This window comes from Artemia franciscana, chromosome 1 (assembly GCF_032884065.1).
Source record: "Artemia franciscana chromosome 1, ASM3288406v1, whole genome shotgun sequence".
NCBI classification, from domain to species: Eukaryota; Metazoa; Arthropoda; class Branchiopoda; order Anostraca; family Artemiidae; genus Artemia; species Artemia franciscana.
Window position 1 is genome coordinate 17258717 of NC_088863.1, and position 25631 is coordinate 17284347.

Consider the following 25631-nt stretch of genomic DNA (forward strand, 5'->3'; position numbering starts at 1 on the left):
ACGAAAGTCAAAGCTCTTTTAATTAGAAAGTTAGTAAGAGAATTCAAGTTGGAAGACTTCCGAACGTTGAACACCAATTAACAAATTTTTATTATGAAATTTCATTCCTCGGATAAAAAAATTGTTTTAGTGGTAGTTTCTGTAGAGTGGGTTCTCTTTTCAGCAATTCGGCTAAGAAAAAGTATTCTTTGGTGTGAAAATGACTAGTGGGTCATATAAAATTTTAGGAGGGCCGCAGTCCTGCCCACGGACCTCAAGTAAGATATCCTTAGCTTAAGCACTCTATGAGGGTTCTAGACTAGCTTGGGGATTTACAATTATGCTAAAGATTTACCGCACAAATGCCAGCAGTCTTTTAACCTTTTTCAATGGTAATGGTAATCTGGTAATGTTAACGATAATCTTCAATTGTAACAGTAAATGGTAATGGAAGTCATATTGAGAGTGTAGAAATGAATTGACTCACATTTATGTACAAACTATGCTCCCTTAAAGCTCAACTTTTCCGTCGCATTCATAACCTCACACTTTTAAATAGTATTTCCACGCTTCCAGAAGCACGTTTTAAGTACTTAACCTTAGAAATGAATTGATTCGTATATTTGAATAATTCTTCTACTCAATTAAGGGTCAAATCATCACTGTCAACTGTAATTGTATAGCTTACAGGGCTGCTAAAATTAGGTTACATAAATTGCATACTTCCCAGATTTTGTAATGAACTAACACATAGGACCGAATAGATTCGTATGCACGAAGAATTTTACCTAATTAAAACCAACTCATCCATCCCAACCTCAACCTCACAGCTTAAACATATTAATCCCACCTTAAAATAACATTTTGAGTACTTCACATATTTATTTTTTAGAATGCTATGTCTTGTAGATAATGTATCCGTAGCTGCTGTTTAATAAAGGACGATCCACAACCCATAGTAAACATAAATTAAAACCGTCATTTAAAAGAATAACTGGCAAAAGAAAAAAGTTACCTTTTCTAGCCGAGTCAAAAATAGTAATGATTATCAAGATAAATTTATAAGAAATAAAACTATAAATAAAACTTAATGAAACTTAAACTAAAAATCAAAACTTTAAAAATTTTAGTTTGGAAACAAATTTTCAAATAAAAGATAAAGAAATTTTTAAAGCATATAATGTGCTTTAAAGTTTTAAGCACATATTTAAGCAAATACTGCTCAGCATATAATTTTCAAAGATATAAAACACAAATATTACGGATGGACAACCTATAAAAAAGTCAGCATTTATGTTTAATATAGTAATCAGAATTGGTGCCTAATAGAATTTTTAAGCATATATTATGTTTTACCATTTTAAGTACACATTTAAGCATATAATTTTCAGCATATAATTTCTGAAGCATATAATATACAAATATTATGCATAGAAAGCCTTAAAAAATCTAGCGTTTATAATTATTTTAGTAATCATGAATAGTGCCTAAAAGAATTTTTTAGCATATGATATGCTTTACATTTTTAAATATACAGTTGCGCATATAATGTTGGGCACATAATTCTCTAAGTATATAAAATAAAATTGCATGCATGGAAAGCCTATAACACACTCCAGTATCTAAATTTATTCTGGTTATCAAAAATAGTGCCTGTAAGAAAATTAGATTTCTCAAAAATCTTTACTAAAGAAAATTTTCCAAGGAAATTCTGGCTAAGCTCTTGCAAGAGTAAAATTGATTTTGAAAGAAAAGTAATCTAGTTTTAAGAAATTAGATCTTATTGAGCCATAGAAACATGCTTCACGTTGCCTTTCATATTGATTGTATTTTTCAAACATAAATGCTATACTTATATTACTTAAATATTTTAAACATCGCTTTTTACTTTTATTATTTTTTTTTTATTTGACGATGATAGGCAACATAAAACAACATAAAATGAACACATTTTATCTTGTATGATATAGAGGAGGCAGTTCCTGTAGTAAAGTGAATTTGATCTTGATTGAGACACAGCCTACGTTTAAGAAACTAAATTATATCTTGGAATCAACCCTGACGTGGTCATTCACACTGACTTTTATTTTCGAGTGCAGGGACTGTAACCGACCCCTTTAAACTAATACATTTAAAATCCTGCTTTATATTCACTTAATGTAGGATTCCTATAAAAATATAAACCAGTTACATTCAACCCGGATAATAAAAAACTATACTAAATCAGTTGTTTAAACGTCGTTCTTTACCATCATTAGAATAAAAACACTTTTATTTCAAATGAAAGTAAAGTGCAACTTTAAACCTTAAGTCAAGCAAAACTATTACTGCATAATAGGGGGATCATTACCACCTTAAGCTCTCAGTCTTTATGCTAAGGTTGGACTAGTTTTTCTATTGAAAGAATTTTCATAGTTGAATATGAACAGTGAACTGGTATGTAAGTGTTGTATTTATAGATTGCGTTGTAATTTGGCGCAAAGACCAAGAGGTTGAAGGGATAAAAGACCCTCTTTTTTAAGATAATTTCTGTTAGTTGTAAGCTTAATTGTTACTTATTACTTTTAGGCGGAAACAACTTTTTAGGTTAATTTTGTTCATATTAATATAATATTCAGTATAAACTAAATGTTGGTCTTCCACCCCCTAGCCTTTGTGCTAAACATTGCTACAAAAATGGAAATTGCAAGTGAAAAAGGTGATCCCTTGAAATTTGTTCAAGAGGGGCCTGAAATGCCAGAATGCTTCCTTATGACGTAACTTTTATATTCTTAGGGAGGATTTGCTGGAAAATTCATTGTTTCCAGGGAATCCCCCTCCCTTCAGTCTTTTTCCTGGTAAGTAACTATATGATGTGAAATTTATGACAAGGTAAATCCACTAGGCAATTGCAACCAATAAAATAATTAAAGTAATAAACAAATCGACATATTATCAACATTGTATACTTAGGGAATCATAATCTATAAGATCCAACAATTTTTCGCTTGCCGAGCACATATATTGGGGAATTTTCCCAGCCACCTAATAGTATTTTGCAATTGTAATTTATACTTCTCACGCCTTAGAAAAATATTTATGCTATAATTGGGAAGCTATTCTCCCGTTAGTAACCATATTATTTGCTAAGATCAAGCATATGTTGTCAATGGAGGGACTGGTAGTGCTTAAATGCTCTTCATACTAGTTAAAAAGGTTTCTTTTAAAAAATTTGGCCCAAAAATTCACATCCTGAGGGGTTAGATACCTTCCTACATTAATGAGACCCACTGAACTACCCCCTCCCCTATTACTTGGTTAGGAATAATGTCATACAGCATTTACATTCTATACGAAAGCTCTTTATTTTTCTATGGACTCTGTGTATGTATAAGGACCAATCCAGCAGTACTACCTCTGACGACGGGAGGCACACTACATATATACATTTTTTATAGTTTTAAGCCAATTGGATATCGTAGGGTCTTAGCGTGATAGCCTTTTGGCCCTAAATGGGATACAATTTCTCTTTTGTGGCCTAAAATAGCAGAAAACCGTGCTTTTTTTGCAAGATGTGGAAATCCTAGGCTATGGATTTGCCTTGGCAATAGCTTTAACCATGTTGGCTATCACAAAACTTTGCATGGATAAAACATTGGCCTTGTTTCTGGTAAGTATTTTGACTTATGGTGAAAAATAGCAGAAATTGTCACTTTCCACTTTCAAGATTCCTTAACACTTAAAAATACGCTAGAGTTTATTACTTTCGTTCAAAAGAGCCCTACTTGATATTCTAACACCGCTTCTTTGATATGATCCCGCTAGGAAAAAAAAAGACAACAAACAAATGAATTTAATCCGCAACTGTTACCAAACATCTTGAAAAAAAATGAAAGAAAAACTATGTTTATGCATATAGAGACTTCGAACCTTTGAGATAGGGTTAAAAAATTAGCTAAATACAATGGTGCAATTTTTTTTTTATCAAGATCGCGCGCCTTTGAAGGGGAAATTTCTACGGTTTTCAAGATTATTAAAATTTTCAAAGGCTTTGAGCTGCCAGTTGACTTATGGCACAAAATGGCTGAAATTGTCAAGTTGCAGTTGCAGTATTCCTTGACAATCAAAAATATACTAGAATTTATTACTTTCGTTCAAGTGATCCCTACAGAATATTCTAAAACTGCTTCTTCGATGTGAAAACCACTAGGGAAAAAACAACAACAAACAAATGAACTTAAAAACACGCATCTGTTGCCAAACATCATGGAAAACAAGAGCTAAGAGCTCATATGGCACTTGTGACGAGGTCGGAAGAGCGAAGAGCCGAGAGCTCATATGGCATGAGCTCTAGCAAAATTCTAATAATCAATACATTGAGTTAAAAGGAAAATCAGAGGCTTAATGCCGGACCAGATTTAACATAAGAGGTCTGAGACACGAGGTCCTTCTAAATATCAAAATTCATTAAGGTCTGATCACCCACTCGTAAGTTAAAAAAACATCATTTTCCCTAATTTTTCGTCTCCCTTCAGCCCCCCAGATGGTCGAATCGGGAAACGCAACTTTATCAAGTCAATGTGTGCAGGTTCCTGACTTGCCTACTAATTTTTATCGTCCTAGCACGTCCAGAAGCACCAAACTCTCCAAAGCAATGGACCCCCCCCCTTCCCAAAAGAGAGCGGATCCAGTCGGGTTACGTAAATTACGTATCTACGACATTTGCTCATTCTACCCACCAAGTTTCATACCGATCTCTCCACTCTAAGCGTTTTCTAAGATTTCCAGTTTCCCCATCCAACTCCCCCCAATGTCACCATATTTGGTCGGAATTTAAAACAGGATATCTGAGACATAAGCTCCTTCTAAATATCAACTTTCATTAGGATCCGGCTACCCGTTCTTAAGTTAAAAATACCTCAATTTTTCTGATTTTTCCGAATTAACACCCCGCTTCGAACTTCCCCAAAGAGAGCGGATCTCATCCGGTTATGTCAATCACGTATCTAAGATTTGTGCTTATTCTTCACACTAAGTTTCATCTCGATTTCTCCACTCTAAGGATTTTCAAAGATTTTCTGTTTCCCCCTCCAATTCCCCAAATATCACCGGATACGGTCGTGATTCAATATAAAAGCTCTGAGACACGAGATCTATCTAAATATCAAATTTCATTAAGATTCGATCACCCATTCGTAAGTTAAAAATACCTCATTTGTTCTAATTTTTCCGAATTACAGCCCTCCCCCCCCCCCCGACTCCCTCTAAGAGAGTGGATCCGATCCAGTTATGTCAGTCACGCATCTTGGACTTGTGCTTATTCGTCCCACCAAGTTTCGTCCTGATGTCTCCACTCTAAGCGTTTTCCAAGATTTCCACCTCCCCCCAACTCCTCCCAGTGACAGTGAATCCAGTCGAGATTTAAAATAAGAGATTTGATTCATGGGGTCCTTCTAAACATAAAATTCCATCAAGATCCGATTACTCCCTCGTAAGTTAAAAATACCTCATTTTTTCTTATTTTTTAGAATTAACCCTTCCCCCAACTCCCCCAAAGAAAGCAGATCCAATCCGGTTATGTCAATCACGTATCTAGGACTTGTTCTTATTTTCGCACCAAGTTTCATCCCGATCCCGCCACTCTAAGCATTTCCCAAGATTTTAAGTCTCCCCCTCCAACTCCGCCAATGTCACTGGATCCGGTCAGCATTTAAAATAAGAGCTTTGAGATGCAATATCCTTCTAAATATCAAATTTCATTAAGATCCGATCACCTGTTCGTAAGCTAAAAATACCTCATTTTTTTAATTTTTTGAATTAATAGTCACCCCACTCCTCCCCCCCCCACATAGTCGAATCGGGGGAACAACTATTTTTAGTTTAATCTGATCTGGTCCCTGATTTGGCTGCCAAATGTCATCGTCCTACCTTATCTGGAAGTGTCTAAACTAGCAAAACCAGGACCGACAGAATATGTGTGCGCTATATGTCACTTGGTTAAGACCAAGTGCCATAAAAATTGAAAAAAAATGCGTTCTTGCATATAGAGACTTAGAACCTTTGAGATAGTGTCCATAAATAAGCAAAATACGATGGTTCAATTTTCATCAAGATCGCACTTCTTTGATGGGGAGATTTCTACCGTTCTCAAAATTATTAAAATTTTCGAAGGCAATTAGCTGGCAGTAGACTTTTGGCCCAAATAGCAGAAATTGTCACGTTGCAGTTGCAGGATTCTTTGACACTTAAAAGTACGCTAGAATTTATCACTTTAGTTCAAATGTTACCTCTAGTTATATTCTAAAGTTGCTTCTTCGTTATGATGACCACTAGGGAAAAAACAGCAACAAACAAATGAACTTAATAACACGCATCTGTTACCAAATATCTTGGAGAAAAAAACGAAAAAAAAAGGTCTTTTTGTATATAGAGACTTTGATCTTTTGAGATAGCTGATTCATAAATCAGCTCAAGACGATGTTGCAATTTTCATCAAGATCGCACTCCTTTGAAGGGAAGATTTCTACTGCTTACGAAATTACTAAAATTTTCGAAGGCTTCTAGCTGCTAATGGTTAATTTTAAATTTAACAAATGCTATAAATTTCTCACGGTGAAAACAAAAGTTCTTTTGATATGTTTGTTATTATAAAATTTGTTGTTTTTTTAGAGTTTCGATTGCTGTTGCCAAATACCGAACTTTATTTACAATTACCGAAGAAGAGTAAAGTTTAATGAGTTTTTTTTTATACACAAAATCCTTTGTTTCAGATAATGAAGTTTGGAGTCAAATACTAACAGCTGGAGAGTGTCCATCTCCCCGGCAATGCCATTTGTTCCTAGTATCTGGATTTAACCTTTACATTCATGGAGGGATTAGCAACAAAAAAGAATTTGGAGACCTATGGAGACTAGATCTAAGTACAATAAATCTATATATCTACACTTAAATCCCTAAATCTATATATAAATATTTATACAGGAGCCATTCGATAAGTAACAAGGTAAAATATTGTGGCCCCGTAACAATTAACCCTATCAATACAAAACTCTACAACTAATACTACTAATACTACTAACAAACTTACTCCAGAATCAAGCCACCTGAGGCTCGTACAGCTAGGGACGCTCATCCCCCATCCCGATGTATTCAGAGATTCCCTTTTTACATTCTCCCAGGAAGTTCCAACTTCCCTTAAATGTTTCCTTACGACATTCTCCCATTCAAACTGAGGACATCCTGCTTTCTGCTTAGACTCAGACAGTTAGCCAAAGAGGACAATCTTTGGCATTCTGTCTTCTTTCATTTGCAGAACCTTCCCTAGCCATCTCAGCGTTTATCTCATTACAGCCCTAGAAAGTGGGATTGAACCATAATTTTCTCACAACTTACTTTTTGAAATACGGTTAGTTAGTCGGGTGCCCAAAATAAGCCGTGGGCGATTTCTCTGGAAAACATATAGTAAATCTTTCTCCGTTTTTTGGAGCGCCCATGTTTCAGAACCATATTTGATAACTGTCATCACTGTAATTTCCAAAATTCTAATCTGGTTTGTAGACTTATTTTACTATTCTTCCAAACTTTTTTACTGTGAAAAACAACATTTTTACTCTTGTCCCATCATTCCTTTAGCTTATGCATACTTTTGGCACAAAACTCTTAGGGTTGATCTCAAAGCAACTTTGGAACCTTAAGCCATATTTAACTTCTTCATTTGACCAAAATGTTGCCCACCAATATTTAAGTAGTACAAGCAAAATTAAAGTTGGATGGGTAGATGTCATGACTGTGGGGGAGATATGGAAGGATTTTTCAGTCCATTTTTTGAATTCTTGAGTTAGCAGTCACACATATGGCCGCATGTTACCATGAAGCTGAACACCTTTAGTCAAGAACAGATAATGTAGCCGAAAAAGACCAAAGCAGGTCAAATTAGTTTATTTTACATAAAAATTACAAACAAATTTACAGCAGCCATCTACAAAAACCCGAAGGTTTGTTTACAATGGCTGAAAATCCATTATTATACAACTTTGTAACTACTACATAAGTAAAAAAAAAAATAAAATAAAGAGAAATAACATACAACTTTCTAATCTTTCTCAATTTTCACCCAAAAGGTAACGCTTCAATCTACTCTCTAGCTGGCTTACATTTTCAGCCTGTCTAGTACTATCTTGAAGGGAATTCCACACCCCTGGTCCCGCAAAACGCGGCAGGAACGCAGTACATTGAGTACTCCGGTGCTCAGATACAAGGCCATATACATTTCTAGTCTCATAACAGTGGTAAGATGAAGTAGCTCTAAATATTTCCCAAAATACCTCCGGTGAACACTTATTCAAACACTAATAAATAAATCTTGCTTACTGGTAATCCCGTAACTGATATATGTTTAAAATTTTCAAACTTGTAAAGCAATTTATTATATTATTTTTAAACTAAATATAATTACCTGAAATACGAACAATTTTATTCTGTAAAATTTTGACCTTTCTAAAACTTGGAATAAAACTACTAGTCCATAGCATGCAACCATACATTACATAAAGGCTAGCAATAGAATCTTACGGTAAAATTAAAAATATTGATGGTAGTTGATTTTTCAGTTTTCTTATCGCACCCGGACCTCTCAAAATCTTAATGCAACAAGGTCACAATGCGATTTCGGGATTAGATATCAAACAAGACTAAAGCCTGAGTATCACCATTTACATGCTTTACAAATTCACCATTAAAAACAAAACACATGGAACTTCTTATCTAAAACACGTGGAAATCCTTTTCTACAAAATATTAAGAAATTCGTTTTTGAAACATTCACTGCCAAATACTAGAACTTGTAAAACTATTAAATTCAGCAAGGACCTTATTTTTCTTTTCAATTATCTGGTTCAGGCAAAAAGCTGTAATCGTAAACATCGTGTCACCAGCTAAAGACATTATCAGTGCCCGTGGTATACAAAAGTGCATGATATCAACTTAAATTAAATAAAGAAATTGACCATGCACTAAACCCCGAGGCACTCCAGAATTTAAGATAAAAGTTTTTGAAATACTATTTTGAATATAGACTCGAATAATGCGCAGATGAGGGTATGATTCAAACCATTTAAGAATAACACCTTGTATCCCTAAACAGCTTTCCTACGTAAAAAAAAAATTATGAACCATTTCGTCAAAAGACTTTCTAAAGTTTATGTATACTAAAAGTGAAAAATACCCTTGTTCAAGAGTGTTATTAATGATATCTGTCAGCTCCTAGAGAGCATGTTTTCCTTGAATGCAAACTGGGTGTTACTAAGAAAACCGTAAGAAGTAAGATGGTTATAAAGTCGTCGATGCATTACTAACTCATACATCTTAGCAAATATTGGCAATATTAAAATCAGGTTCCAATTAGACAGATCTGTCTTTGAGCCCCCTTTGTGAAGCAGAATACCTTTAGTCTCTTTAAAATGTTTCGTTTGAATAGCAGACCTTACATTGTTTGTGAGCATGTTGCTATAGAAAAAGCTCAAATTGCTGCGATTAGAAGACAAGCTACAATGAGAATTCATATATAGAACTCTGCTATGTGCCAAGTAACAGTGCTTTCTGGCCAAGCCGCTGGGCTCCCGGTACTATAATGACGTCTTATCTATATATATAAAAACTAGCTGTTGGGGTGGTGCTTCGCGCCACCCTAACACCTAGTTGATGGGGGCGCTTTGCGCCCCAGCCCTCCAACCCCCCCGCGCGCGTAAGTCGTTACGCGCCATATTAGTTACGCGCCATTGTACGTAAAACTTGCAAGAATATACAACAGTCTTTGCTGTCCCATTGTCTGTCCATATAAATAGATTGTCAGGTTTACCAACTCTTGAACATGCAACATAATAATTATCCATGGGAAAACAATCCGTATTCAGATCTATACCGCATTTTTCTAACGATTGCCCTTGAGCTTTGTTGATGGTGATTGCTAATCGAACATTCCCTGTGTCCCCGTCGTCATTTATATATCCCCCTGTGCCCCCGGCGTCCCCGTTGTAGTTGTGTCCCTGTGTCCTTTTCGTCATCTATATACCCTGTGTCCCGGTCGTCATTTGTGTCCCGGTATCCCAGTCTGTAATTTCTCTTTGAGTGTCCCGGTCGTCATTTATATTCCCTCTGTCCCGGTGTCCCGGTCGTCATTTGTGTCCCGGTCTGTAATTTATATTTGAGTGTCCCGGTCGTCATTTATATTCCCTGTGTCCCCGTCGTCATTTGTGTCCCGGTGTCCCGGTCTGTAGTGTCATCTAATAATGACGTCATAAACAAAGCCTTACATATATATAATGACGTCAAATGCAAACCCACAAACAAACAAATATGCATATATACAACTTATTTTTATATATATATAGATACAGTTTCTTTTTTAGTTTTTTTTTCTTTTTTTAGTTTTTTCTTTTCTTAGTTTTTTTCTTTTTTAGTTTATCTTTTTTTTTAGTTTCATCTTTCTATTGATTTGTTTTCTTCAATTTGTCAATTTTCATTCTAACATTGACACTTGGAAAAATATTTACGTGCCGAGCATGCTAAAGCTCCAACAATTTATAATAAACCTCAAATTTTGGGTTTCTGTTTTAAGGTTTTTGAATTACTTTAATCTCTTGTCAAAATATATTGAAATATTTGTGCAATTCACAGTTTTTTCTTTTTTTTAGTTGTCGTCGGGACGCAGGGACACAACTACAACGGTGACGCCGGGGGCACAGGGGGGATATATAAATGACGACGGGGACACAGGCAATGTTCGATTAGCAATCACCATCAACAAAGCTCAAGGGCAATCATTAGAATCATGAGGTATAGATCTGAATAAGGATTGTTTTTCCCATGGACAATTATATGTTGCATGTTCAAGAGTCGGTAAACCTGACAATCTATTTATATGCACGGACAATGGGGCAGCGAAGAATGTTGTATATTCACAAGTTTTACGTCGTTAAAAGCATAAATTGACTTTGCATCCAGTTGAACTTTATCCTTCTCAATGTTAGACATCGTGACGGATGAAAACTCGGAACAATCTATATATCTATATATATAAAAATAAGTTGTTTGTCTTTCTGTCGACTGACGTCATGTTTGTGTGTCGACTGACGTCAGGTTTGTCGACTGAATCATTATAAGGATTGAGCTGTATGTCGTCATGAAGTTGTTTGTCGTGTGACGTCATGTTTGTCGACTAACGAAACTACAGACCGGGACACCGGGACACAAATGACGTGTTATGTCTGTTATAACGTAATAGAGGCAACAATCTTGACAGGACCTTTTGAGGGTGAGGCTTTTCTTATTCCACGCATTCTCATGATTCCAATGGATCTGCCTTTTCAACCTAAAAGATTGCAATTCCCAATTTGATTAGCATATTTAGTTTTCAGTCCAGAACTACTAAAGCTATTATGTAAATATCAAGAGTCAAAACATATCAAAACTGAAAATGATAGCATCGATAGGGCATCGATGCTACGATGCCCTACAATATCCTGACGAATATAAATGACGCCCGGGACACTCAAATAGAAATCACAGACTGGGACACCGGGACACAAATGACGACGGGGACACAGGGAATATAAATGACGACCCGGACACAGGGACACAACTACAACGGGGACGCCGGGGGGCACAAGGGGATATATAAATGACGACGGCAACAAAGGAAATGGTCGATTAGCAATCACCATCAACAAAGCTCAAGGGCAATCAATAGAATCATGAGGTATAGATCTGAATACGGATTGTTTTCCCATGGACCATTATGCGTTGCATGTTCAAGAGTCGGTAAACCTGACAATCTATTTATATGCACAGACGATGGGACAGCAAAGAATGTTGTATATTCGCAAGTTTTACGTAGTTAAAAACATATATATATATATATATATATATATATATATATATATATATATATATATATATATATATATATATATATCCGATGAAGATGCTCAAAGAGTCTATGTCAAAACACTTGCTGCTGATAGAGAAAGTCGGAAAAGAAAGCGTGCCGAGGAATCAAAAGAACAGCAAGGAAACAGGCTTGAGGCTAAAGAACGCAAAACCGCGCAGTTAGATGAAGATCCACCTGGACAGCGAGAGTCAAAACATATCAAAACTGAAAATGATAGCGATGATGATTGGGTTTGGGATCTTGACTTGGATAAGGTCATCAATGCCTACCAGATTTTAGTTAAAAAAACAAAGGTTCGGCGATATGTATTTCATATTGAAGCTGAAAAATAAAGAAGAAAAAGAAAACTGAAAAAAGAAAAAATGTAAAAAACTAAAATATAATAAAAAGAAAAAAACACTCAAAGAGAAATTACAGACCGGGACACAAATGACGACCGGGACAGAGGGAATATAAATAACGACCGGGACACTCAAGGAGAAATTACAGACTGGGATACCGGGACACAAATAACGACCGGGACAAAGGCAATATAAATGACGACCAGGACACATGTATTTAAGAATATCGTTCAAAGACAAATTTTTAATTGTAAGAAGACCGTTGAAAGAGAAATTTCTAATTGTAAAATGACTGAAGAACCTACAATGGCAACACCCAAGGAAGCTGCTCAAAACGAATGTATTCACGCCGAAGTAGCTGAGTTGGTAAAGCGTTATGTTTCAAGTTCTAGGTCCGAGAGGCTCCAGGTTTGAACCTTGGCTTTAGCATTAATACAAAAGAAGAAAAAAACTAAAAAAGGTAAAAACTACAAAAAAACTAAAAAGAAAATATATATATATATATTTATATATATCCTCTTTTCCACAAAAATAATAATTTAGTGCTTCTGCTTAAAAACAGCAATCGAATTGATGCCTCCTGATACGCAACTAACAACAAAGTGGCAATCGTTGTGGTCGGTGATCAGTTCTTACCTCGAGATAATATTCTTTATAGGCGAAACAATCGGTTGACAAGAATTGCTTAAACTCATCGATGCTACGATGCCCTACAATATCCTGACGAATATAAATGACGCCCGGGACACTCAAATAGAAATCACTGACTGGGACACCGGGACACAAATGACGACGGGGACACAGGGAATATAAATGATGACCCGGACACAGGGACACAACTACAACGGGGATGCCGGGGGGCACAGGGGGATATATAAATGACGACGGCATCAAAGGAAATGGTCGATTAGCAATCACCATCAACAAAGCTCAAGGGCAATCAATAGAATCATGGGGTATAGATCTGAATACGGATTGTTTTCCCATGGACCATTATGCGTTGCATGTTCAAGAGTCGGTAAACCTGACAATCTATTTATATGCACAGACGATGGGACAGCAAAGAATGTTGTATATTCGCAAGTTTTACGTAGTTAAAAACATATATATATATATATATATATATATATATATATATATATATATATATATATATATATATATATATCCGATGAAGATGCTCAAAGAGTCTATGCCAAAAAACTTGCTGCTGATAGAGAAAGTCAGAAAAGAAAGCGTGCCGAGGAATCAAAAGAACAGCAAGGAAACAGGCTTGAGGCTAAAGAACGCAAAACCGCGCAGTTAGATGAAGATCCACCTGGACAGCGAGAGTCAAAACATATCAAAACTGAAAATGATAGCGATGATGATTGGGTTTGGGATCTTGACTTGGATAAGGTCATCAATGCCTACCAGATTTTAGTTAAAAAAACAAAGGTTCGGCGATATGTATTTCATAGTGAAGCTGAAAAATAAAGAAGAAAAAGAAAACTGAAAAAAGAAAAAATGTAAAAAACTAAAATATACTAAAAAGAAAAAAACACTCAAAGAGAAATTACAGACCGGGACACAAATGACGACCGGGACAGAGGGAATATAAATAACGACCGGGACACTCAAGGAGAAATTACAGACTGGGATACCGGGACACAAATGACGACCGGGACACAGGCAATATAAATGACGACCAGGACACAGGTATTTAAGAATATCGTTCAAAGACAAATTTTTAATTGTAAGAAGACCGTTGAAAGAGAAATTTCTAATTGTAAAATGACTGAAGAACCTACAATGGCAACACCCGAGGAAGCTGATCAAAACGAATGTATTCACGCCGAAGTAGCTGAGTTGGTAAAGCGTTATGTTTCAGGTTCTAGGTCCGAGAGGCTCCAGGTTTGAACCTTGGCTTTAGCATTAATACAAAAGAAGAAAAAAACTAAAAAAGGTAAAAACTACAAAAAAACTAAAAAAAAAATATATATATATATATATATTTATATATATCCTCTTTTCCACAAAAATAATAATTTAGTGCTTCTGCTTAAAAACAGCAATCGAATTGATGCCTCCTGATACGCAACTATCAACAAAGTGGCAATCGTTGTGGTCGGTGATCAGTTCTTACCTCGAGATAATATTCTTTATAGGCGAAACAATCGGTTGACAAGAATTGCTTAAACTCATCGATGCTAAGATGCCCTACAATATCCTGACGAATATAAATGACGCCCGGGACACTCAAATAGAAATCACAGACTGGGACACCGGGACACAAATGACGACGGGGACACAGGGAATATAAATGACGACCCGGACACAGGGACACAACTACAACGGGGACGCCGGGGGGCACAGGGGGATATGTAAATGACGACGGCAACAAAGGAAATGGTCGATTAGCAATCACCATCAACAAAGCTCAAGGGCAATCAATAGAATCATGAGGTATAGATCTGAATACGGATTGTTTTCCCATGGACCATTATGCGTTGCATGTTCAAGAGTCGGTAAACCTGACAATCTATTTATATGCACAGACGATGGGACAGCAAAGAATGTTGTATATTCGCAAGTTTTACGTAGTTAGAAACATATATATATATATATATATATATATATATATATATATATATATATATATATATATATATATATAGCTAGTATAAAAATAAGTTGTCTGTGTGTGTGTGGGTCTGTCTGTCGGGTGACGTCATGTTTGTGTGTCGACTGACGTCATGTCTTCAACTGAAGAAATTAGAGACCGGGACATCGGGACACAAATGACTACCGGGACACCGGCACATAGGGAATATAAATGACGACACTCAAAGAGAAAGCGACCGGGACAAAAGGAATGTTCGATTAGCAATCAACAAAGCACCGGGACACAAATGACGACCGGGACACAGGGAGTATAAATGACGACCAGGACATAAGTAAAAAAAATAAAACTAAAAAAACTAAAAAAAGGTAAAAACTACAAAAAAACTAAAAAGAAAAAAAAACTAAAAACTAATAAAAAAAAACTAAAAAAATCTAAAAATCTAAATAAACAAAAAAGAAAAATAATAAAAAAGGAAAAAAATAAAGGAGAAAAACAAAACTAAAAAACGAATGTATATACAGACCGGGGCACCGGGATACAAATGACGACCGGGACACTGGGACACAACTACAACGGGGACGCCGGGGGGCACAGGGGGATATAAATGACGACCGGGACACCGAGACACAAGGAATATAAATGACGCCCGGGACACTCAAAGAGAAATCACAGACTGGGACACCGGGACAGAAATGACGACCGGGACACAGGGAATATAAATGACGAACGGACACAGGGACAAAACTACAAAGGGGACGCCGGGGGGCACAGGGGGATATATAAATGACGATGGCGACACAGGGAATGGTCGATTAGCAATCACCATCAACAAAGCTCAAGGGCAATCATTAGAATCATGAGGTATAGATCTGAATACGGATTGTTTTCCCATGGACCATTATATGTTGCATGTTCAAGAGTCGGTAAACCTGACAATCTATTTATATGCACAGACAATGGGACAGCAAAGAATGTTGTATATTCGCAAGTTTTACGTAGTTAAAAACAAATATAATATATATATATAGCCCCCCCCTGCCCCCCTGCGCGCGTAAGTCGTTACGCGCCATATTAGTTACACGCCATTGTAGCTGTGTCCCTGTGTCCCACCTGTGAATAGAGATAGATATAAATATATATTTTTAACTACGTGAAACATGCGAATATACAACATTTTTTGCTGTCCCATTTTCTGTGCATATAAATAGCATTTATATTCCCTGTGTCCCGGTCGTCATTTGTATCCTGGTGTCCCAGTTCGTAATTTCTCTTTGAGTGTCCCGGTCGTCATTTATATTCCCTGTGTCCCAGTGTCACGGTCGTTATTTGTGTCCCGGTGTCCCGGTCTGTAATTTCTATTCAAACAATCCCTGTGTCTCAGTCGTCAATTATATATCCCGCCTGTGCCCCCGGCGTCCCCGTTGTAGTTGTGTCCCTGTGTCCAGGTCGTCATTTATATTCCCGGTTATATCCACACTTTCTTTTCTTACTTTCTCTATCAGCAGCAAGTTTTTTGGCATAGACTCTTTGAGCAGCTTCCTCGGCTGTTGCCATTGTAGGTTCTTCAGTCATTTTACATTAAACATTTTTCCGTAAACGCATGTATTAAATACCATTAATGACGTCACCGTCATAACAAAAATGACGACAACTAACTTCATGACGTCAGTCAACACAGAAACATGACGTCACCTGACTGACAGACACACAGACAGACTTACCAGCGCGGGGGGATGACGTCGGTCGACACACAAACATGACGTCAGTCGACAGACAGACAAACAACTTATTTATATATATATATATATATATATATATATATATATATATATATATATATATATATATATATATATATATATATATATATATATATATATATATATATATATATATATATATTATATATATATATATATATATATATATATATATATATATATATATATATATATATATATATATATATATATATATATATATATATATATATATATATATATATATATATATATATATATATATATATATATATATATATATATATATATATATATATATATGTTTATCTATAGTCACAGGTGGGACATAGGGACACAACTACAATGGCGCGTAACTAATATGGCGCGTAACAACTTACGCGCGCGGGGGGCTTGGGGGGGCACGAAACGCCCCCACCAACTAGGTGTTGGGGTGGCGCGAAGCGCCACCCCAACAGCTAGTAGATAGATAAGTTGTTTGTCTGTGTGTCTGTCTACTGACGTCATGTTTGTGTGTCGACTTACGTCATGTCTGTCAACTGACGTATCTTCTATATATATAAAAATAAGTTGTTTTTCTGTGTGTGTGTCTACTGAAGTCATGTTTTTGTGTCGACTGACGTCATGTTTGTCAACTGACGTATCTATATATATAAAAATAAGTTGTCTGTGTGTCTGTCGAGTGACGTCATGTCATGAAATAAAGTTAGTTGTCTTCATGTTTGTTATGACGATGACATCATTAAACGTATTTAAGACATTCGCTCACGGAAAAATGTTTAATTGTAAAATGACTGAAGAACCTACAATGGCAACAGCCGAGGAAGCTGCTCAAAGAGTCTATGCCAAAAAACTTGATGCTGATAGAGAAAGTAAGAAAAGAAAGCGTGCCGAGGAATCACTAAAACAGCAAGAAAACAGGCTTGCGGCTGATAGAGAAAGTAAGAACAGAAAGCGTGCCGAAGAACTACCAGAGCAACGCGAAACCAGACTTGCTGCTAAAAGAGAAAGTGAAAAAAGAAGGCTTGCCGAGTAATCACAAGAACAGCAAGAAAATAGACTTGTGGCTGATAGAGAAAGTAAGAAAAAAAAGCGTGCCGAGGAATCACAACAACTGCGTGAAATTAGGCTTGCGTCTCAAAGAGAAATCACCAAAAGAAAGCGTACCGAGGAATCACAAGAGCAACCTGGGTCAGTGCGATGCTGGTTGTACTCAGTGGAATGGCAAAAACGAGGATTGCCACACACACATATACTAATCTGGCTACATTATAAAATTACTTATAACAAAATTGATGATGGGATTTCCGCTGAAATACCCGATGAAAATATCGATAAGGGGTTATATGATATTGTTGTAAAAAATAAGATACATGGACCTTGTGGTGCACTGAACGGAAATTCACCATGCATGGCCAAAGGAAGGTGCACAAAGCAATATCCTCGACTTTTAGTACCAAACACAATTACTGGCAATGATGGTTACCCACAATATAGAAGAAGATCTACTGAAGATGGCGGTAAAACAGCAATAATAAAGAAGCGTAACGGTACCACCATCGAAGTAGATAACCAGTGGGTTGTTCCATATTCCCCATTATTATCAAAAACATTTAATGCACACATAAACGTTGAATACTGTAACTCCGTAATGGCATTCAAATACATATGTAAATACGTCAACAAAGGCAGTGACATGGCAGTTTTTGGCTTGCAGTCCAAAATCGAAGATATCGACGAAATCGTACAATATCAGGCTGGAATACATAAGCAGTAATGAAGCTGTTTGGCAAATTCTTTCATTTCCGATACATGAACGTAGTCCAGCTGTTGTTCACTTAGCGGTACATTTACAAAATGGTCAACGTGTTTATTTCTCGGAATCCAACGTGCAACAAAGAGCCCTGAATCCACCGGATACAAAGTTAACTGCTTTCTTTTCGCTTTGCAAAAATGATTCTTTTGCAAAAAAACTGCTGTATACTGAAGAGCCTTCGTATTACACGTGGAATACTAAAAATAAAGTATTTGAACGTCGAAAACATTGTAAGTCAGTCGACGGCCACCTACCATCTTCAAAGATACCACGATAGGAAGACTCTACACCGTTCACCCCAATCAACATGAATGCTTCTTTCTATGCCTGCTTTGGTGAATGTACCCGGTCCGACGTCCTTTGAATATTTGAGAACTGTAAACGGTGCTATACATGGCACTTACCGAAGTACATGCCAAGCTCTGAATTTATTGGAGAATGACCAACACTGGGATAACTGCAGCAATGACGCATGCGGAACGTCAATTCCAAGTCAAATTCGTGCATTGTTTGGAATCATTCTAACAACTTGCTCTCCTTCAGCTCCTACAGAGTTATGGGTAAAATATAAATCGAAAATGTCTGAACATATACTCCATCGAAAACGGTTAGAGACTTCAGATATGACTTTTGATTTTACATCAGAAATTTATAACTACACTTTAGTTATGATAGAAGATTTGTGCGTATGTATGGCAAACAAACCTCTTCAGGATTTGGGAATGCTTTCACCTAATCGTACCGCTGCAGTTTCGACATACATAGAATTGGATCGTGAACAAAGTTACAGTACGAGTGATCTACTGTCGTATGCACAAAATAGCATTTCCAAGTTAACGTTGGAACAAAAAGACATTTATGATACGATAATGCATTGTGTCGATAACAACGTTGGAGAAATTTTCTTTTTGGATGCGCCAGGAGGTACTGGTAAAACGTTTGTGATAAAACTGATTCTGGCATTGCGGGAGATTTCAGGCAAACATTACCTATAATACCTAGATCAACCCCTGCAGACGAAATGAATGAAAATATAGACGTCCACGAAATCAAAAATATTGTTTTAACCAAGATTCGAGACCAGGCAGTCCTTTACAAGTCAGTCGACACAGTTTTGGAACCAATATTATCCATCTGAATTTTTAAATTCCGTGGATCTTTCAGGGTTTCCACCACACGTGCTACAACTAAAAATAGGCGTACCAATAATACTGTTAAGAAATATCAACCCACCAAAGCTTTGCAATGGCACGCGACTCGCCGTAAAAAAAAAACAATGGAAAACGTAATAGAGGCCACAATCTTGACAGGGCCTTTTGAGGGTGAGGCTGTTCTTGTTCCTCGCATTCCCATGATTCCAACGGATCTGCCTTTTCAATTTAAAAGATTTCTATTCCCAATTCGATTAGCATTTGCAATCACCATCAACAAAGCTCAAAATCAATTATTAGAAAAATGTGGTATAGATCTTAATACTGATTGTTTTTCCCATGGACAATTGTACGTTGCATGTTCGAGGATTGGTAAACCTGACAATCTATTTATATGCAGGGACAATTGGACAGCGAAGAATGTTGTATATTCGCAAGTTTTACGCAGTTAATTTGTATTGTATCTATCTATCTATCTATCTATATAAAAACGAGTTGTGTGTATGCATGTTTGTTTGTTTTTAAAAAGAACGTTTGCATATGACGTCATTATAAGTACATAAGGTTTTGTATATGCAAGGACAATGAAAAAGCCAAGAATTTTGTATATTCGCAAGTTTTACGTAGTTCAAAACACATATATAAATCTATCTATATTCATAGGTGGTATATAGGGACAGCCATCGATTTGATGCCTCCTGATACGCATAAAATTGTTATTTCCACTGACATGCCGTCAATTGTTTCACCAATACGTCATTGGTATGTATGCAAAAATTGAATCAGAATTTGCTATATATTCGTCTGAATCAGACCAAGCTCCGCTCTGAACAATACATTCATTTGCGAGATGCAGTTGTAAATGACGGTAATACCACAAACGTTGGAAGATTAACGATTTTACCTTCGTCATATGCTGGCAGTCCCCGTCATATGCATGAATATGCTCAAGATGCTATTGCGTATGTTCGTCTCTATGGTCGTCCAGATTTATTTATTACACTAGCTGTTGGGGTGGCGCTTCGCGCCAACCCAAGACCTAGTTGGTGGGGGCGCTTCCCCCCCCCTCCCAAGCCCCCCGCGCGCGCAAGTCGTTACGTCCCGGTCTGTAATTTCTCTTTGAGTGTCCTGGTCGTCATTGATATTCCCTTTGTCCCGGTCGTCATTTGTGTCCCGGTGTCCCGGTCTGTAGTGTCATCTTATAATGACGTCATATACAAAGCCTTATATACTTATAATGACGTCAAATGTAAACCCACAAACAAACAAACATGCATATATACAACTTATTTTTATATATATATAGATACAGTTTCTTTTTTAGTTTTTTTCTTTTTTAGTTTTTTCTTTTCTTATTTTTTTTCTTTTTTAGTTTTTCTTTTTTTTAGTTTCTTCTTTTTATTGATTTGTTTTCTTCAATTTGTCAATGTTCATTCTAAGATTGACACTTGGAAAAATGCACCAGGAGGTACTGGTAAAACGTTTGTGATAAAACTGATTCTGGCATCAATTCGATCAAAAAATGATATAGCGTTGGCAATTGCGTCGTCCGGAATAGCCGCAACGTTGCTGCCGGGTGGAAGAACTGCTCATTCCGCTTTGAAATTGCCTCTGAATGCAAACTTATTATTTGGGACGAGTGCACAATGGCACACATAAAATCGCTCGAAGCTCTGGATCAATGTTTGAAAGATTTGCGAGGGAATTCGAAACCCTTTGGCAGCACATTAATATTGCTTGCGGGAGATTTCAGGCAAACATTACCTATAATACCTAGATCAACCCCTGCAGACGAAATGAATGCTTGCCTGAAAAATTCTAATTTATGGGCACACGTAAAAACATTAAAATTAACTACAAATATGCGTGTCCGATTGCAAAATGATGACTCTGGTCAAACATTTTCAGATCAATTGCTGGCAATTGGAAACGGAAAGCTCCCAGTAGACTCAATTTCAGGACGTATACAACTACCTGCTGAATTCTGTAATTTAGTGACGTCCAAAAATGAATTGATTGAAAAAGTATTTCCGAGTATTCTAAACAATTATAAAAATAATAAATGGCTAAGTGAAAGAGCGATTCTTGCACCCAAAAATATAGACGTCCACGAAATCAACAATATTGTTTTGACCAAGATTTGAGACCAGGCAGTCGACACAGTTTTGCAACCAAAGGAGGCGGTTAATTATCCATCTGAATTTTTTAATTCCGTGGATCTTTCAGGGTTTCCACCACACGTGCTACAACTAAAAATAGGCGTACCAATAATACTGTTAAGAAATATCAACCCACCAAAGCCTTGCAATGGTACGCGACTTGCCGTAAAAAAAAAAAAACAATGGAAAACGTAATAGAGGCCACAATCTTGACAGGGCCTTTTGAGGGTGAAGCTGTTCTTATTCCTCGCATTCCCATGATTCCAACGGATCTGCCTTTTCAATTTAAAAGATTGCAATTCCCAATTCGATTAGCATTTGCAATAACCATCAACAAAGCTCAAGGTCAATCATTAGAAAAATGTGGTATAGATCTTAATACTGATTGTTTTTCCCTTGGACAATTGTACGTTGCATGTTCGAGGGTCGGTAAACCTGACAATCTATTTATATGCAACGACAATTGGACAGCGAAGAATGTTGTATATTCGCAAGTTTTACGCAGTTAATTTGTATTGTATCTATCTATCTATCTATCTATATAAGAACGAGTAGTGTGTATGCACGTTTGTTTGTTTGTAAAAAGAGCGTTTGCATATGACGTCATTATTAGTACATAAGGCTTTGTATACGCACAGACAATGGGAAAGCCAAGAATGTTGTATATTGGCAAGTTTTACGTAGTTCAAAACACATATATAAATCTATCTATATTCATAGGTGTACACAGGGACACAACTACAATGGCGCGTAACTAATATGGCGCGTATCGACTTACGCGCGCGGGGGATGGGGGGGGGGCGCGAAGCACCCCCACCAACTAGGTGGATGCTTCTAAAGAAACTACCAATAGCATACCATACTGTCTTGTATATAATAGTTTTTTCACATGAACTATCATAAATAAACTTTATTTAATAATTTCATTAAACTTTTTTCAAATCCGAAACATATTCAATACTCTCTCAATTTAGATCAATTAATCTACCTAATTGATCAGTTGTAGTCATTTTTTGCATACTGATATTTTTGTTTCGGTTGAATGGAAGATATTGCCTTTCTACAGAGTAGCCTTCCAGGCTCTGTTTTAGGAGAAAAACCCTAATTCACATCATATATTGCATTCCCATTCATAATTTAGACTGTTCACTAATGAGCAGTGAATATGTATTTTATCATTATTTCTTGTTCTATTAGGAACTTTAGTACCTTCATTATATTTACTACTCAATTAAACTTCATTTTCAAATCCTAAAATAAAACATAAATCACTATGAAACAGAAATTTATAATTTTCTTTCAATATAATAACAAATCTCATTGTTGCTAGATTGGATGATATACAGATTGGGCATCGATATAGGGATAAATTGAAATAACAAGGTAAGATATAATTTAAATCCTCCTCATCATACAACCCATTGGGTATAACAACGTTAACCCATTCATCGTTATTTTCTCCGCCGTATCCAATCGTATTGTTTCTAAATTGATTACTAATAGTATACCATGAGTACCATAGTCTACTTTAAGTTAAAGCTATTTCATATTCAGTGTTTCGGTCTAACGTGATCGAATTGCTTGTATAAGACTGTTTGATTTCACTTTTGTTACCACTAATAATAATCAAACATGGTGAAAAGGAGATATAGAGCTGAAAAAGAAAAGAGAGGAGATAGCTAACTCTAGGAGCAGGAGGTGGTCAGTTAGCTCTTTGTAAATTATCCACAAAAATGACATAGCCGAATTTTAATTTATTGGGAATTCCTTATGGAGGCACAACACAACTGAATTAGAATCTGGTCTTCTGGTTTTAGTTTTATAAATGAAAATATCCATGTCTTTTCTGAGAGAAAAAACGCAATATTCCTTTTGTAGTCCGGAATTTAAAAGATATAATTGTTTAAAATAGTTAATGAAGAGTCCATGAAAATATATACCCTCCAGTATCGCACTAACAAATTAATCTATTGACCCTCAAATAAATTATTGTTGATCTGGCTTGTCACCTCAGACATATGTCAGACATAGCCTTATTGCTCTCTTATATATTTTTAAAACAGGAAGGGTAAAAGACAAGACAAGATAAATTAGACAAATTTTAGACAAATTTATTTATTTACTAATAGTTACAAAATAAACTATGTATACGCACATCCACCCGGGGAAGGCTCAAAAAGCCTGGTGATGGATGGCTGCAACCCTCTGATTCTCAACCAATAACAGAAATCATTTATAAAAAACTAAGAAAATAAATAAATAAAAGGTACAAAAACACTCTTTCAACTAACAAATAATACCAAAATTAACTACCATCTCCCAGTAAATGTTTCTTAAACTTTAACTTAAATAACCAAATATTCTCAGACTCCCAATTGCCAGATGAGACGTGTGGAGTCTCGGTACTCAAGAAGAAAATTACCCGCCTCCCTAACCGCATACCTGTAGAGCGAACAATTTAAACTAAAAAAAATCAGTAAAAACTGCAGGACATAGATTATTCCAACATCGATAAGCACAAGCAACTGCTTGATAATGGTGAATCTGACGAATCTTAAGTTCATATTCAAGTTCAAGTTCCTTTTACTATCAATACCCATCCATTTATAAACAATAATATTCCAAAGGGCTCAATGGCCCGTTATTGGGAAAAAAACAACAACAAAACAAAATATAAATAACTATTAAATACGTTCACACTTAAAATATATTTAGATTCTACTCACCAATCCTCACCCGAGTACAACCGGTCTCCGCACCACCTACTTAAAAAAAAAAATAGTATAAAAAAATGTATACATCGAGGACCCAGCACTCACACCACCCAAATCTAAATAATTAAATTAAATCTAAACAATTAAATAAATAAATTAAATCTAAATAATTAAACAATATAAATAACTGATCAATATTATAATTTAATTTTTTTTAATTGAAAAATTTTTCAATTGTTTCTTGAAGGAGCCTATGAAGGTATAGGACCGTCTTGAAGGTACAGAACCGTCGAATCCTAACAGGAATAGAATTCCAGGCACGTCCGACAGCAGATACCAAAGCCCAAGTGCACTGCAGGGGTGGATGGCACTAGCACATTATCCTGGTTCCTAGTTTCATAATGACTAACATTTCTAACAATCTCAAGAAGCCTGGAAAAACGTGATGGAGGGTCTCCACGGAAATATTGAAGTGCAATGAAAGAGAGGTGTAATGTATGAACATCTTTAGTCTTCTGCAGTTCAACGTAAATATAGGTGGTATACTGCAGGACTTTCGCTGATTTCAGTTGGAGATTATGTAAAGGTGTAAGTAAAGATGGAAATGTAGACACCCACACTGACGATCAGTAACATAGATAATTGTATATAAGAGAGAAGTATAATAGACGAAGGATAGAGAAAGGAAAGATTCGCTTTAGATTCCGAATAATTCCAAGGCCTCGAGAAACCTGTATTCTAACTGACTCATTATGCCACTTGAAAGATAGGTTTTCATCCAGAAGTACCCAAAGGAATAAAAAAATTGGTCAGCTGGGCGGGATGTGGATCCCTTAGATGTCTGAAGCTCTGTCACTGTAAGGCAGCGTTTGCCTATGCGGGATAATAAAAGGAGAAACGATTTTTTTATATTCAAAGCTAATAAATTTGCATCAAGCCAATGATATATGTTCTCTGTCATCAATTATAGCTTGAGAATAAGCGATGATTCATCAGGTGCTGCTGCTCCCAGGGTCCTGTCGTCCGCGAATGCTAAAAGTTCTTCAGGTTGACCAGGCGTATCCATGGCTCCAACCACATCATCTCTTTTCTTGCACAAATGACAACAGATATTAGATCTTAGGCTTCTAAATAGTCGATAGAGGTTGTTGACATATATGAGGAAAAGGGACGGCCCAAG

General features: G+C 36.3%; 1 protein-coding gene across 5 annotated transcripts in view; it reads left to right on the forward strand.

Annotated features, from left to right (window-relative positions):
• The window catches only part of LOC136026365 (rab9 effector protein with kelch motifs-like), a 116942-nt gene that overhangs the window by 77946 nt on the left and 13365 nt on the right, over nucleotides 1-25631 (forward strand). For all 5 annotated transcript variants that reach the window (XM_065702935.1, XM_065702928.1, XM_065702919.1 and 2 more), the window contains exon 5: nucleotides 6729-6878. In XM_065702935.1, the coding sequence (XP_065559007.1) occupies nucleotides 6729-6878 (150 nt within the window). The remainder of the gene's footprint in view (nucleotides 1-6728; nucleotides 6879-25631) is intronic.